This window comes from Bos indicus, chromosome 4, assembly GCF_029378745.1.
Source record: "Bos indicus isolate NIAB-ARS_2022 breed Sahiwal x Tharparkar chromosome 4, NIAB-ARS_B.indTharparkar_mat_pri_1.0, whole genome shotgun sequence".
Classification (NCBI taxonomy): domain Eukaryota; kingdom Metazoa; phylum Chordata; class Mammalia; order Artiodactyla; family Bovidae; genus Bos; species Bos indicus.
Window position 1 is genome coordinate 4,957,101 of NC_091763.1, and position 16,026 is coordinate 4,973,126.

At 48.4% G+C, this 16,026-nt stretch overlaps 1 protein-coding gene across 5 annotated transcripts in view; it reads left to right on the forward strand.

Moving 5' to 3' along the window:
- The first annotated feature begins 397 nt into the window (after positions 1 to 397).
- COBL (cordon-bleu WH2 repeat protein) overlaps positions 398 to 16,026 on the forward strand; it is a 305,873-nt gene continuing 290,244 nt past the window's right edge. For all 5 annotated transcript variants that reach the window (XM_070787414.1, XM_070787417.1, XM_070787412.1 and 2 more), the window contains exon 1: positions 398 to 587. In XM_070787414.1, the coding sequence (XP_070643515.1) occupies positions 547 to 587 (41 nt within the window). In that variant the 5' untranslated portion in view covers positions 398 to 546. The remainder of the gene's footprint in view (positions 588 to 16,026) is intronic.

Consider the following 16,026-nt stretch of genomic DNA (forward strand, 5'->3'; position numbering starts at 1 on the left):
CTCACTCTTAACGCTCGGACGTCCTCCCGTCGGTCCGCCCACCTCGTCCTGCCCGAAAGGCTGCCAGGTGCTTCCCCCTCCGCAGCTCCTCCCCGCCCCCGCGAGGCGCGCTCCCGGGACCCCCACGCGCCAGGAGACCAGTGCCCTCTCTCCCGGGAGCAGAGGCCCGGGGAAGCAGGCGGCGGCGAAGCGGGTATCTTCTCGGGCCCCGCTGGCGCCCGGCCCCCGCCCCGGACGCGCGCTGTTGGCAGAGCCGGCCGCTCCGGAGGCGCGCGGCAGCGGGGGCGGTGCTCCCGGGGGCGCGGCGCACCTTGCTCCCGGCACCCCCGCCCCGCGTCGGCCCCTCCCCGCGGGCCCGCGCCCCCGCCTGCCTGGGTCTGTTCCAGCCCCTTCTGCCGTTCCGGCCGGGCGGCTGTCCTCCGCCGGCCCGCGACGGAGGACGATGGGTCAGCGCGGAAAAAGTGAATGAGGGCCGCGGCGGCGACTGCGAGCGCCTGACTCGCGGGGCCCGAGCGCCGCCCGCGCCCCGCCTCGCCCGCAGACTCCATGGACGCGTTGCGAGCCTCGGCGGCCAAGCCCCCGACCGGGTAAGCCGCCCCGGGCTCCCCTCGCCGCGGACGCCGGCGCCCGCGCGGCGTGCACTCGGGACGGGGCGCCCCTTTCGGGGCCGCGAGCCCGCGCCCGGCGGGGGAAGGGAGTTGTGTACTTTGTGCGCCCAGGTCGTTGCCCGGGGTAACAGTGTCAGCCCGCGGCCCCGGCGCTTTTCGCGTGTGTGCGTTTGTGTGCGCGCTCCTTTTGGGATTGTGCGCTCCCTTTTGGGGGTCCCCGCGGGCGGAGCCCCACGAACTTTCCCTGCCACCCGCGAGGACTCCCCCTGCGGGAGGGGAGGAAGGCGGTGGAGACCCGGCCGGGCCCCCAGCCCTGTCGCTGACTTGCCCCTTGGGTGACTGTGTTCCAGTCTGTCATCCCGCCCCACCGTCCGCTCCTCCTCCCCCTAAAAGGAAGGGGAACAGGGTCCGAGCACCCAGAGGCGCCTAGGTGCCGCGGTCTCGGGAAGGCTGTGTACAGGGCATTGCCCTGGAGGTTTTCTGCTGCTCCCCTCCCTAGCTGACTTTTCGGGGCTCCTCGGTACAGGGCACTGGCAAGTGAACCGGGCCCGCCCCGGGGACCCCAGCATATCACTAAAGTGGGGGCTCCCATCCCTGCCTGCGCGGCCGATCCTCTTGCCCAAACCTTCGCGGGGTCTGTTTTACATCCCACAACTCGTGTGTGCGGATTACAGGTCAGGTTCGTATTCTATTCGCTGAAAGAGTAACTTCCGTAATACAAGAAAAATAACCCTGCTCTTTAACCACATCCCGAGCTGGAGTTTGAGCCGGGCAGGACCCCCGCCGGGCCCGGTGGCCTGCGCTCAGCGCTCAAGGGGTCGCGCGCTCGGCTTGCCGGGGCAGTGCGTCTCCGCGGGGCACACCCAGGACCTGTGAGCTGTCTCAAGGGCCTGGAGCGAATGTGTGATGAGTCCTGAGAATGGAATGAGTGCCTGGGGTGGGCCCTGCACCTGCTTACCAAAGGGGCCCACGTTCCACTCTAGCAACTGGTCTCCAGTAAGGCGGCTTTGGGGACAACTAATCTCTTTTCATTGCAGTGTGTCCCGTTGACTCATCCTGCCCGCGCGAACTCATAGGCTGCGGTGCTGCCCAAGTGCTCAAAAGGTTTTCAAAAACTGCCTTTTTCTTTCTTTTTTAACTCTGCCTTTAATGCCAGGAAAAAGTGAGCCAGGTTAGCAAATCAAATAATCCTGAAGCTGAGGAATGTTAAAAGGAACTTTGTTGTTTTTTGTTTTTTGGTTTGTTTTTTTGCTGTGCGCTTAGGGGCGGTTATGTAATTCCCTTTGAACAAACAAATCTCCCCCAAAGAAAAGAAATGTGGAAAGTCCTTTTTCATGGTAGTGGGCATCTCAAACTGACATCGAGAAATGTGAAACGGAATTGCTACTAATCTGTCTCCATTGGAGAGGTTATTTAATGAGTCTGTTTACGGAGACCGGAATCCTTTTGGCAAAACTATCTTATATTTGGAGAGGTCAGCAAACATTTAAGAGGTCAACAAACATTTAAGAGGTCAGCAAAATTGTATCCAAAAAGTACTTGTAAAATCCTTTAAAAGAATCTGATTGTAGAAGAAATGGGGATTCTAAACTTGGGACACTGTTTCCAGGGTGGTATTGTGTGAGCAGAAAGTCAGTCACCACCCCCCAACCCCGGCCGAGTCTGGTTGGTGGTGCTTTGCGGATTTCTGGCCTTCACGTCCAAGCTCCCCCGGCAGAGACTAGGGGCTTTTGCTGTGGATATGGTAACAAACCTGAGATTGTTATTCTTGATGCATTTGACTGTTTCGTCACACTCGCATGCAGAGCCTCCTATCGTATACAATTATTGTATCTTTTGTTTTAGTACGTTTTAGTGAACAGACGCCAACCAAATGCAGCATGCTTAAAATCAGAGGGCAGAAATGGTCTTGGGTTTTTTGTTTGTTTGTTTGTTTGTTTCTTTGAATGTTTTATATAATATGTGTGTATTGGTTGCCTATCAGAAAGGAAAGATACAGATGTGAAATTTCTGGCTTTGGTACATTATTGGTGGCGGTCAGCTTCTGTTGGTTCTTCACCAAAATTACCGTCTCCTCTGACCTGTTGCCTAAGAATAAGGCCATGCCTGCCACGTGCTCCATGCTCCAGGGAATGTTTTTCCTCTGATACTGCCATGATTGGTTATCTAATCCCACTTTCATTAAGCTATTACTTTTCCACACCATGGCAGATGACTGATGTGATGAATTTGTTGTCGTTCACTGAGACTGGCGCTTTGCCTTGTGTTATGTAGAAATGGGCTGGATGGGGGACAATGAATTAAGGACATGTCACCTTATAAAATAACGTGTATGACAGTCCTTGAGAATTACTGAAGGGCCAGAGACATTAGTGACTGTAAATTCACTGACTGTATGTCTGCCTAATTTATTAATACATAATTATTAGTTATTTTTGTTGAGAGCACAAGTATACATTTTATTTGGATTGGAATTTAGGTTTTTACTAGTAATTTCATTAAAACCATATCTTAGGGCTAACTTAATTTAAAACTGTTGGGGAAAAGTATTATTTTAGGAAAGAGGACATAGGCAAAAACTAACCAATCAGACCGTGTGACTTTTCAAGAATTTCAGACCTTAGTTGAGGTATACTAATTTATGGAATATTCTAGAATGCAAGTAAAGGTGAATTACCTTTGAGTAAGGTTTTAAAATATCTCCAAGTCCATTTAAGGCAAAGTTTTTTGGCTTACTTTTAGTTATCTGTTTGAGTGTTTGTGAGATCTACCCCAGTAGTTGAACCCACTCCAGTATTCTTATTTGAAAAATCTCATAAATAGGGGAGACTGGTGGGCTACAACCCATGGAGTCACAAAGACTCAGACGTGACTGAGCAACTGGGCATGCTTGCGTACACCCACATCCCAGTAGTTGGTTATGGACACAGGATTGAATTTCCCACTGGAGCTCATAGGAACAAGAGGCAGCATGTTGGTGAGTTTGGCAGGGTAGTAGTTAATTTTTTTCCCCTGTGGTGGAAATGCGTATTTCTGTAGGATAAAATAGTCTCCAGTGACATGAAATGTCTAAACAGCTGGTGCTTTTGCCCATTGGCTTCATTCAGGAGCGTGCTTGTGTAAATATCAGTGAAAGTTTGTGAGTCAGTTTCACCAGAATGTGTGCTCCCCGGAGACATAGCTGGTATTCCCTTCTCTGCATAAATTTGTCATTATTTAATCAAGTCATTAGAACATGAAATAATTTTAAAGATATTAATCGAAGTGGGTAACTTGAGCTTCTTGAGTCCTGTTGACACTGAACATACCGCTAAGTATGGGAGGCCTGCTACTCCTGACCGTGAACTTGGGTGGCCACCTTGGCTTTCTCTACCTTATCTCTTACGAGCATGCAAAGATAGTGAAATATTAGCAGGTGTGCTCTGTAAAAACATGTTTAGGTTTCTGGGCCTTTATTTATTTATTTTTTTAAGGTTTCTAGGCTTTTGGCTAACCTGTTAGAAAGTGTGTTTATCCTTAAAAATGACAGTCTGACTGATTATTTGCTACATTAAAATTTTCCCATTCAATTTGAGCTGTTTTTTTAAGATGTTACTTCTGAGCCCTTCTTTAAGTCAGTAGTTCATTTAAGGACATCAAAACTCGTTCTTGTTTGATATAAAGTGGAGAGGAGATCTCAGAATTGTATTCTTTTGTAATAATAGTTTTTCTTAATATTTTTTAATACATTAGAGGAGTTGAATTCCCCTGTTACAATAGCAGGTAAGCTTAGAGCATTGTAATATTTCTCAGTGATTGTGTGATGGAGCTGAAGCTAATATGTGATTAAATTTGGTGTGAAGATGTTTGTACCAGGCACAGCAGCCTGTGGCTCCACCTCTTTCCCTCCCTGGCTGACTTTTCCTGGTGCCAGCGGATCAGATTATTATTAGGTAGGTCCAGGCGAGTGACACCCCCATGGGCATGCAGGTCTGGGTCTGGTGGCCTCTTTAATTTGGGACCTGGGACGTGAAGTGATAATTTGGGAACACCTAAAAGTGCTTCCATAATTATTAGGAAAGCAGTGATTGTGAGTTGTCTGCACACCGATGAGTAATTTATGTTTCTAGGCCTTTTGTGCTTTGCTATTAAGTTTAAATTTGTAATTGGTCATAAGTTTTAAAAGTGAGCAGAGATGTTTGACACCAAAGTAGTGTTTAGATTGAAATTGTGCAAATTTAAAACATAGGAACACTTGATTGTGATGTGGTGTATTTCCAGTACCCCTTTATTAGAGAATAAATAGAATTTAATTGTGGAGTCTGTGGATTGTATGTGTTGGATAATTTTATTTTATTTTATTTTATTTTGAGGATGAAACTCAAAAGCTTTTTAATTTTGTATATTTTAAGAAGAACTATAGTGTGAAAACTAAACTAGTTTCTAGATATTTTTCTAAAATTTTCACAGTTTATCTACTATATCACATTAAAAGCATATTTTTATTAGTATGCCATAGGAGGAAAAGGTTTCTGGTTTGATAATCATGAAGTTGTGTTTCTTTTTTTTTTTTTTAAGAATTCTCATCTATCCTTTATTAATTTTTAACACTTTGCCTTATCATTCTTTAGTTCTGTCTTTCAGAAAGACCACAGGATATATTAATAGTTGTAAATTTTTTTTCAGTTACTTTATACTGTAACAGAACATAGGTTTGGTATTTCATGATTCACTGAAGGTTTTTATATATCTTCATCTTTGTAATTTTTTCTCCAGTTACACTAGTTAATATTGATTTGTATTATTGACATATTGATACTATACCTTTTTACGATTTTATAATTTTCATTTAAGCGAATTCCACCCCCTCCACCTTATACCTTTGTTTTCTCACTTTCACCTTGTCACTGGAGTCTTCATCTTCCAGGACCACTTGCTGGCTTTCAGCACCTGAATTGATGACAGTGTCATCAACTTTACCACTTTTCCTTCATGTTTCCACAATTCTTTATTTTTTACTCCTCTCTCCCAGACGTAGTATTCAGGGTTTTTCTTGCTTGTACTTTATATGGTTTCATTTGCTTTTATACAAAGCTAATGATGGTAATTGTTTTCAAGACCTGATGATGTTGGTTCTTTTTTTTAAAATTGAGATATAATTGTTTTGCAATATTGTTAGTTTATGCTGTAAAATGAAGTGAATCAGCTATTGCTGTTGTTCAGTCGCTAAGTCGTGTCTGACTCTTTGTGACCCCGTGGACTATAGCATTCCAGGTTTCCCTGTCCTTCACTGTCTCCTGGAATTTGCTCAGATTCATATCCATTGAGTCGGTGATGCTATCTAACCATCTCATCCTCTGCCGCTCTCTTCTATTGCCTTCGGTCTTTCCCAGCATGAGCGTCTTTTGCAGTGATTTGGCTCTTCACATCAGGTAGCCAAAGTATTGGAGCTTCAGCAGCAGTCCTACAAAGGAATATTAAGTGCTTATTTCCTTGAGGATTGACTGGCTTGATCTCCTTGGGGTCCAAGGGGTTCTCAAGAGTCGTCTCCAGCACCACAATTCAAAGGCATCAATTCTTCAGCACTCAGCCTTTCTTATGGTCCAACTTTCACAACTGTACATGACTACTGGAAAAACCATAGCTTTGATTATATAGACCTTTATCAGCAAAGTGATGTCTTTGCTTTTTAATACCCTGTCTAGGTTTGTCATATGTATACATATATTCCCTCCCTCTTAGACTTCCTTCCCTCCCCCTCCATCCCACCCCTCTAGGTCCTCAGAGAGCACTGAGCTGAGCTCCTTGTGCTATAGAGCAGGTTCCTGCTAGCTGTCTGTTTTACACATGGTGATATATACATGTCAGTCCCAATCTCCCCTTTCAGCCCATGCCCCGCTTCCTCTTCTGTGTCCACAAATCCATTCTCAACTCTGTCTCTCTATTCCTGCCCAGCAAGTGGGCTCCTCTGTACCATTTTTATAGATTCCACATCTGTGTGTTAATATCTGATGTTTGTCTTTCTCTTTATGATTTACTTCACTCTGGTAAGTCTCTAGGTTCATCCATGTCTCTACAAATGACCCAATTTTGTTCCTTTTTGTGTGTGTGCATATTCAGTCACTCAGTTGTGTCTGACTCTTTGCAATGCCATGGACTGTAGCCCCCCAGGCTCCTCTGTTCATGGAATTTCCCAGGCAACAGTACTGGAGTGGGTTGCCATTTCCTACTCCAGGGGAATCTTCCTGACCCAGGGATTGAACCCATGTCTCCTGCATTGACAGGCAGATTCTTTACCACTGAGCCAGCATTCCATTGTGTATATGTGCCACGTCTTCTTTATCTGTTCCTCTGTCCTTGGACACTTAAGGACCTGATGGTGTTTATTCTGAACTAGATTTTGCTGTGCACTCTCTTGGGTCTCCAGAAGCTGCTGTGTTTCCTCCTGCCTGTCTCAGGGACAGTCCCCCTCTTCAGGGACAAGGATGCTCCCTTCCCTAGCTGGGCAGATGCATTGCAGCCTGTAGGGTTTATGCTCACTTCTCTTGGTCTCCTAATTAGCTGCTAAGCTGTTGCTTGCCAGGACCATGTCTTCTACAGGTTAAGGTCAATTAGAATAAATTTCACAGCCAAAAACATTTCTATTTTAAAAAAGAAAAAGCTTGTCAAGCAACAACTAAGACATATTTTACTGCACTCCATTTGATGAACCGTGTTCCCAGACCACAGATGCTTTTGGGGACTTTTGCAGCTCCAGTCCCCACCTCCACCAAACCAAGCGGAGGTCTCTTTTTAAGAGACACTGATCACTTTCAAAAGATCATTGAAGTCCTTATCCTTTTCCCCCAAAACTGACAAGGACTCCCAAAGGTGAGCCAGATAACCAGGAATCCTGCTTCATCACTCTTTCTTCTTCTTTCTCACCACATTACCAAGGATCCCAGACAAGGGATATTGACTTCCAGACCCTCTCCCCTCCTTCAGATAGGGGACAGCAGGCTGTTTTCCTCTGTGGACACACGTGGACACATGGATGTGCTTGAACCCTTGCTGGGCCAGGCAGGGATCTTTCCCTAATCCAGAATTCCCTGTGCTTGGCCATTAATCCAATTTGACTTTCTTCATCAAAGGCAGACAGGCAGGCTTAGTGGAAAGAATATAGGCTCAGGAATAGGAAGACTTGGGTCCAGGTGTCAGATGTGCAGCATTAAAGTGGCCTCTGAGCCGAGCCCACAGTCCCGTCCTGGAGTGGCTCCCTCCTCTTTCCTGGCTCAGCGGAACGCCTGAGGATGAAGATGCTCTGTGTCTGTGTCCTGTCTGCAGCCACTGAAACGTGAGACTAAATCTTTGACTTTCTTCCGTTTTCATTCATTTAACTGTCAGCAGCCAGGTACGGTCAGTGGCGCCCTCGTGGGCATGCAGGTCCAGCATCTCCTTTCGCACTGTCTCCTTGTCCTTCCTGAACCGCAGGGCACCCTGCTCTCTCAGGCTTCCTCTCTCCCCAGGGCCTGGCGACATTTCTTCTTTCTCAGGTAGCTCCTGCTTCCTCCCCTAGGTGTAGCTGGGGGCTCCATTGACAGCCATTGAGATCCCTCGTCTCATCTCAGATAATGAGCCCTGACCTTCACCTCTCGTGGTTGTGCTGATTCCCCTGCTGGAAACCCTTGTGTGAGGTTAGGGTTTCCCATTACGTATCTCTGATCTGCAGACTTCTGAGCTCCTGGGAGGCAAGGGTGCTACCTTGTGATAAATTGTGTCATAACTTTATGGCACAGGATTTTTGTTGCTGCTTTTGTTCAGTAACTAAGTTGTGTCTGACTCTTTGTGACCCCATGGACTACAGCACACTAGGCTTCCTTGTCCTTCGTTATCTCCCAGAGTTTGCTCAAATTCATGTCCACTGAGTTGGTGATGCCATCCAACTAACTCATCCTCTACCTCCCTCTTCTCCTTTTGCCTTTCATCTTCCCCAGCATCAGGGTTTTTTTCCAGTGAGTTGACTCTTCACATCAACTGGCCAAAGTATTGGAGCTTCAGCTTCAGCCTCAGTCCTTCCAATGAATATTCAGGGTTGATTTCCTTTAGAATTGACTGGCTTGACCTCCATGCAGTCCAAGGGACTCTCAAGAGTCTTCTCCAGCACCATAATTCAAAAGCATCAGTTCTTCAGCACTCAGCGTTCTTTATGTTCCAACTGTTACATCTGTATGTGACTACTGGAAAAACCATGAAAGTTAAAGTGAAAGTCACTCAATCACGTCCGACTCTTTGCGACCCCATGGACTCGTCCATGAAATTCTCCAGGCCAGGATACTGGTGTGGGTAGCCTTTCCCTTCTCCAGAGGATCTTTGCAACCCAGGTATCAAACCCAGGTCTCCCACATTGCAAGTGGATTCTTTACCAGCTGAGCCACAAGGGAAGCCCAAGAACACTGGAGTGGATAGCCTATTCCTTCTCCAGGGGATCTCCCCGATGCAGGAATCAAACCAGGGTCTCCCACATTGTAGGTGGATTCTTTACCACCTGAGCTATCAGAGAAATCCATAGCTTTGACTAAATGGACCTTTATCAGCAAAGTGATGTCTTTGCTTTTTAACATGCTGTCTAGGTTTGTCACAGCTTTTCCTCTAAGGATCACGTGTGTTAATCTCATGGCTGCGGTCGCTGTCTGCAGTGAGTTTGGAGCACAGGCGCAGGACGCACAGCTGGAATGCAGAAAGTGAGGCTGCATCCCCCTGGAGGATGTTGGATGGACTCAAGATTCACGTGATCTCTGAAACCATAGGAACAGAAGTGTTCCCAGAAATTCTAGGTCCTTCTTTTTTAAAGACTGACTTTTTAAAAACTTTCTGCTTCGTTTTATTTTTGCCAGACTGCAGGACATCAGAAAGATCAGTCATTGCTAACCTGTATAGCCACCCTGCTCTGACTGGGCTTGTGGGCTGTGCCATCCTGTTCTTTGCAGACTTCGGAGGTATTGGATGTCTGATTTTGAGAAACTAAAGTGACTGTATTAGACGATGCAAAGTGATGGCAGCTGAGAGATGAAGTCATCTTTTCTCTCCTGTGAAAATCCAGTTCTGCAAGCAGGTGTTGAGGTGTGCTGTGATCTGAATGTCTGTGTCTCTCCCAACTTAACATGTTCAAATCCTAACCTTCAAGCTGACAGTATTAGGAGGTGGGCTCCTGGAGGTGTTAGGACATGAGGGTGGGCCCGGGCCCTCCCTACTGGGATCAGTGCCCTTATGAAGGACACCCCGAGAGCTCCCTTTGACCCTTCTAACCCATGGAGATAGGGGGAGAAAGAAATCTGCGACCTGGAAGAGGTCCCCAGACCACACCAGCACCCAGCCTTGGCCTTAAGGCCTCCAGAACTGCAAGCAGTACATGCCTATTGCGTATAAGCCACCTAGTCTGTGGTGTTTTGGAAAAGCAGCCTGAACAGGCTAAGACGAGGTACTAAGTCCAAGGGCACCCGCTTCTTCACATCTGGTGGCTCTGCCGTGGCCCGTGTGTGGCCCCCGTCTGCTCCGGCCCTGCCGACTGTGGGAGGAGGCGGGGGACCTGCCCTTTATTTTGAGGGTCTGATCCTCAAGTTGCACATCCCTTTGCTCATGTCTATGACCCAGTCTTTTTTTAATCATTGTAAAATTTATATGACATGCCATCTCTACAGCTCAGTAGCATTAAGTACAGTCCCATTCTTGTGCAGCAGTCACCTTTCATTTCCAGAATTGTTTTCTTCCCAAGCTGAAACTCTGTATCCAGTCACTCCCCACCCCTCTGCCCCCAGCTCCTAGCGCCTACCATCCTACTTCTGTCTGGGTGAATTTGACTTCAGGGACTTCAGAAAGGTAGAATCTTGAAATGTTCGTCTTTCTGTAACTGGCTTATGTCGCTTAGCAGAATGTCCTGGCCATAGCAGGAGTGGAATTTCCTTCCTTTTTTAAGGCTGAATGTGTGTTCACCGCCTTTGGTTTGTTCACTCATCTGTCCAGGGACACTTTTGCCTCCGCTGTTGGCTGCTGTGAGTGATGCTTCTCTGGAGGTCCCTGCTCTGACTGCTTTTCTGAGTTTGCCCTGGGGTGGGATAACTGGATTCTATGTTGAACTCTTTCGGGGTCACCACCCCGCTTTCCACAGCAGCGACTCTCTTCACCATTACAGCCAGCAGTGCCTGAGGGCTCCCGTTTCTGCATCCTCCCCACCAGCCTTGTCTTTATCACCCTCTCCTTTCCAGTCATGGAAGACGAGGGGACAGGACCAGGGAGCTGCCTGGGGTCCTTGCTTGAGCACATCTGACCCTCCGTGGGGACTGGAAGGAGCTGCGGTGAAAGTAATCAGACAGGCCAGGTGGCCCTGCCCCTTCTCCTCTGGGATTCCAGGGGCCCTGATTTCTTTAGACCAGGGACCCTGGAAGCCCCGTGGCCTCTGCTGGAAACGCATCCTCAGTTTGCTCTGAGCTCACTCGCAGCAGAGGCGCAGGGCTCCTCCGTGGTGCAGCTCTGGGCCTGTGACAGCCCGCCCTGGGCCACGGGCAGCGCTGGGCAGAAGTGACGCCTCCCCCAGGCCTCCAGGAGAAACCCATGCACGCGCCTGGCTCTGACCCTGCCTCACCTTTGTCTGGAACAGATCAGGGGGCCAGCAGTTTACTTTTTATGATGTCTCTGTTCCTGCCATGCACGTCCTGTCCGCTTTGGCTTGTTAAGAATGGGCACCAGCCTGGAGAGGTGGGAGGGAGGAAGATTTCCAAACCCGGCCCGTGGTGTGGCCGCAGCAGGAGAATCTGGGCTCCTGCCTGGGTGGGGGGTTGGCCAGATTGGTGAGAAGAGCAGCAGAAAGGGTGAGGGATCCTTGCCAGGCTTTTGTCTCAGCATCTGTGCTCCACGCAGCCTTGGGTTCATGGAGTAGACCAGATGTATTGACCCTTCAGAAATGTGGAAATGGCTTGAAGCCTTAAATGCTTAGGTAGTAAACTGAGGTTAGGAGACTGGGGAAAATGGGCTGTGAGTGTGCATGTATGTGTGAGCACATGGGACATGACGTTTAAGCTCACTTCTAGCCCTGGGCAAAGCAGCAGACTCCCAAATCAGATCCTGGCAGTTTTCACAAACCTGATGGTTAGGGAGTTGAATTTAAAAATAGCTAGGGTGGGAGTGATACAGCAGAAGAGGAGACTTGTGTTCCTGAGGCTAACTCTTGAGACTTAAATACAGTTGTGTTGAGTAGAGCCCTATTAATTAAGAGCAGAATCCACTAATGTTCAATAAACAAACCATTAGGTTGGAAAGAGACTGATTCAGTGTAGCCAGAATGTAGACATTTGCCACTGAGAGCAGCTCCCTGCCAAGACTCCCTATCCATCTGCCCATTTGGACGCCCGTCTGTCTTGCCGCCTGTAATTATCATGTGGAACTGGCTTGGAGTAGAACTGAGAACTGTCTCCCTCTGACGCTCCGTCTAAACCACTTCTTACTAAGACATCCCAGGGGCTCACGGTGTCCGGGCAGCATCACATAGAGGAAGAGTGAACTGCAGAGCTGTCAGCCACACCAGATCACCCCCCTGGATTTAAAACGTGGCCATTGCCAGCGGGGAGGTGCTGGGGGAGGGAGGGGTTGGGAGTTTGGGATTAGTAAGTGCCAACTCTTAGATAGAGGATGTATAAACAACAAGATCTTACTGTGTAGCACAGGAAACTATACTCAATACCCGTGATAAACCATAAGGGAAAAGAATATGAAAAAGATATGTGTATAAATGTGTGTATTTATATGTATGTTAATATATACACTTTGCTGTGTAGCGGAAATTAACATTGGAGAAGGAAATGGCAACCCACTCCAGTATTCTTGCCTGGAGAATCCCAGGGACAGGGGAGCCTGGTGGGCTGCCATCTATGGGGTCGCACAGAGTCGGACACAACTGAAGCGACTTAGCAGCAGTAGCAGCAGCAGTAAATTAGCTATATTTCAATAAAAGCCAAAGAGTTTTAAAAAAGGGTTCCTGGGGATCCTGAAGCTGAGTGTCTCTAATGCCCAACCCATCACTCCCCATCCTCAGATCTCTTTGCTTGGTTAACATGCTGGGATCCACAGATGAAGAGTATGTCCTAAATGAGGTTAGGTGAAGGATTTTATCGCCTTCGGAAAAGTAATGACAACTAGTTTGGAAATGCAATTCGTTTAAACTGAAAAAGATTTCCACGTAAAGTGTCTCCTTGTTACTCATCAGTTCTTCTTTTGACAGACCATCGTGTTTCACAGTTTTGGAATCCTGCCTTTGGGGCTGGACATTTTTCTCAGAGGAGGTGGCAGAAATGCTTTGCACGGGACCCTTCCTCATTTCAGTGCCTTAGTCATCTGTGACAGTGAGGTTTTCCAGCTGACAGGACAGGCGTTCCTAGCCCTGGCCCGGGAGGGCGGCCCCCACCGATCCTCCAAAGCTGGTGACAGTGATTCTGTCCACAGCCCGGGGGTGGGATTGTCACATGACCGAAGTCTCCAGGCCTGTGTCCTCCTTACCCCTCGGTCACTTGGCACACAGAGGTAGAGCTTCCAGAGCCCAGGCACCGTCTGGCCTCCTCAGGTGGTGTCCCAGGCTGTTTCTGAGCCGCCTGTGTCTCTCAAGGGCGTTTTCCTGAAGAAACGGCCCACGCGTCAGCACCACGTGGCTTCCTGCTTGTGCAGGGGTCTGTGGTGGTGCGCACCTGGCAGTAACCGTGTTGGTACGTCTCCGGACGTGCAGCCCTGAGTTGCCTGGGCGGGGTGTTGTTTGGGCAGAGGTAAGTGGGGTGGGAGTGAGAGGTAAGGGGTGGGAGTGGAGCTCTTGTTGAGCACAGACCAGGTATTTGTGAATTAACATGATGCCTCGAATGCAGCTTCTCCCCCTGGAAGGTGCTCTGCTAGACCCTGGCTTAGGAGTTCATAGCATGTCACAGCCCCCCTTGGCCTGGGGTGCTGACTCAGCTCACTGTGTCTTGTGTGCGTGCATTTAAGGAGACCCCAGTGCTCTGCTCTGCCCAACAGGCAGGCCGCCCTCAGAGTGGAAGGTATGCAGGCCCAGGCTCACAGGGCTGGGGTCGGGCTTTCTGGTGGGCGACCTTGGCTGGACTACAGGCTGAGCTGTGGGTTTTGCTGTGAGCCAGGCGGTCTTCCCTGTGCCCCTGCAGGTGGGTGGGCATCAGACTGGGATCTTCCTGGGTTAATGTCCCCTATCTCTGGCCTCTGAGCAGGAAGGAGCTGGGAGTCAAGACAGTCCAGAAGCTCTGAGGTGACTGGGAGTCAAGACGGCCCAGTCAAGACGGCCCAGGAGCTCTGAGGTGACCCTCAGAGCTGAGCCTGCCTGGGGCAGTGCTGATGCTGGCCTGTCCTTCAGCAGATGCCAAGGGGCCTTGCAGGTAGACGGGACCGCCATCCTCACACGATGGGGTTGATGGAGCACCCCCTCGGGGCACCTGAGTGTCCTGAAGGTCCCTCTGCACAGGCACTCTGAGCTCCCCAGGGTCTGTGCCCATCAGTCTGTTTTCTTTTTCTTTCTAAGCTGGTTTTTAGTCACGCTCACAAAAATAACTTATCCCGCTTCATGAAGCTTTACTTAACCTGTGTGGCATACTCTCCATTTGTCAGTTATAAGTGGTAAGTGACATGTGTGAAGTTGGAAGGAAATGCCTTTTCTGTCTGCTCTTGGTCTGTGGAAAACATTGGTTTTTAGATGAGGCATCTGAATGGCAACTCCAGGGGAAATCATGCATTTGGAATGTTTTCTTGATGCGACTTCTCACTTGGAGTTTAAAATGATTCGTATTCTTATGTCAGTGTTTAGACTTTAGCTGGCGAGGTTAATGGGATGTAATGGATGGCTTCTTTTTAAACCAGGGAGGTTTTAATAATACACTCGTGTGCTGGAGGAGTGCACGCTTCACTCTTAACTTTTTACTTCGGGAGAGAGGGTTTATTTTTTAATTGAAGTATAATTGATTTACCATGTTGGGTTAATTTCAAGAGTACAGCATGATGATTCAGTTACATATGCATATATATTTTTTCTTTTTCAGATTATTTTTCCTTATAGGTTATTATGAAATATGGAGCAGGGTGTCCCTGTGCTTTATAGTAGGTCTCTGTTGATTATCTGCTTCATACATAGCAGTGTGTATACATCAGTCTCAACTCCTAATTAACCCCTTAAACCCCGCCCCCTTTGATAACCACGTTTTCTTTCTATGTCTGTTGGTCTGTTTCTGTTTTCCAAGGAATTCCTTTTTATCTTTTTATTAGATTCCACATGTAAGTGATATCGTACCATATTTGCCTTTCTCTGACTGACTGACTTAGTGTGACAGTCTCTCGGGCCATTTGTTTCTGCAGATGGCATGGCTTCATTCTTTCTATGGCTGAGTAATATTCCATTGCAGGCTTCCCCAGTAGCTCAGCAGTGAAGAATCTGCCCACAGTGTAGAAGATATGGGTTCAGTCCCTCAGTTGGGAAGATCCCCTGGAGAAGGAAGTGGCAACCCACTCCAGCATGCTTGCCTGGGAAATCCCATGGACAGAGGAGCCTGGTGGGCTGCAGTCCATGGGGTTGCAAAGCATCGGACACAACCGAGTGTGCACACACAGTACTCCATTGTATACACGTCCCATGTCTTCTTCACCCATCCCTCTGTGGGTGGACACTTGAGTTTAGGTTGCTCCTGTGTCTTTTCTGTTGTAAACAGTGCTGCTGTGAACATAGGGGTGCATGTATGTTTTCAAATTCGTTTTGCTGGATAAGTGCCCAGGAGGGAGCTTGCGGGGTCATATGGTAGCTCTATTTTAGTTTTCTGAAGAACCTCCATGCTCTTCTTCATAGAGCTGTTCTGCACCAGTTTGCATTCCCACCACCAGTGCAGGAGGGTCCCTTTCTCTCCACACCTTCTCCAGCATGTGGTGTAGGTACATCAGGTAGGGAGTGTTTTTATAGTGCCGAGGAGGCATTGCTATTGAAACAGATTTTCATTTATTTTCTATGTGCAGAAGTGACATATCACTTTCTCCCAGGTTTCACTTGTGTCCCTTCTCTTTTATCAGCCTGCGGTGGTGACTGCCCCTTGCTCCGTAGGAGGTCCCAGCGGTGGAGGGCTGGGGACTTTGTGAGAGGAGCAAGTCGTTTTTGCTGCTCTCCAGTCCCTGCTGTGCTGAGGGTATGGGTGTAAGGAGTGGCGGGCGGGACCACTTGGTCTCCAGATGCACCTCTTGGGTGCCACTTAGACCCCGGCTCCCCTCCATCCTTGGTCCCCTCTTGACTGCGATGGAGATGGCGTAGCGGCCTGTGCTTGGATCGCAGTCTCCTGACTTGGACCAGTGGGGATTTTGGAAGAGGGCTTTGCTCCAAACCTGGGCTGTGTCCAACAGTATTGCATGATGTCCTTTACTCGTTAAAGAGACTATAAAGTAA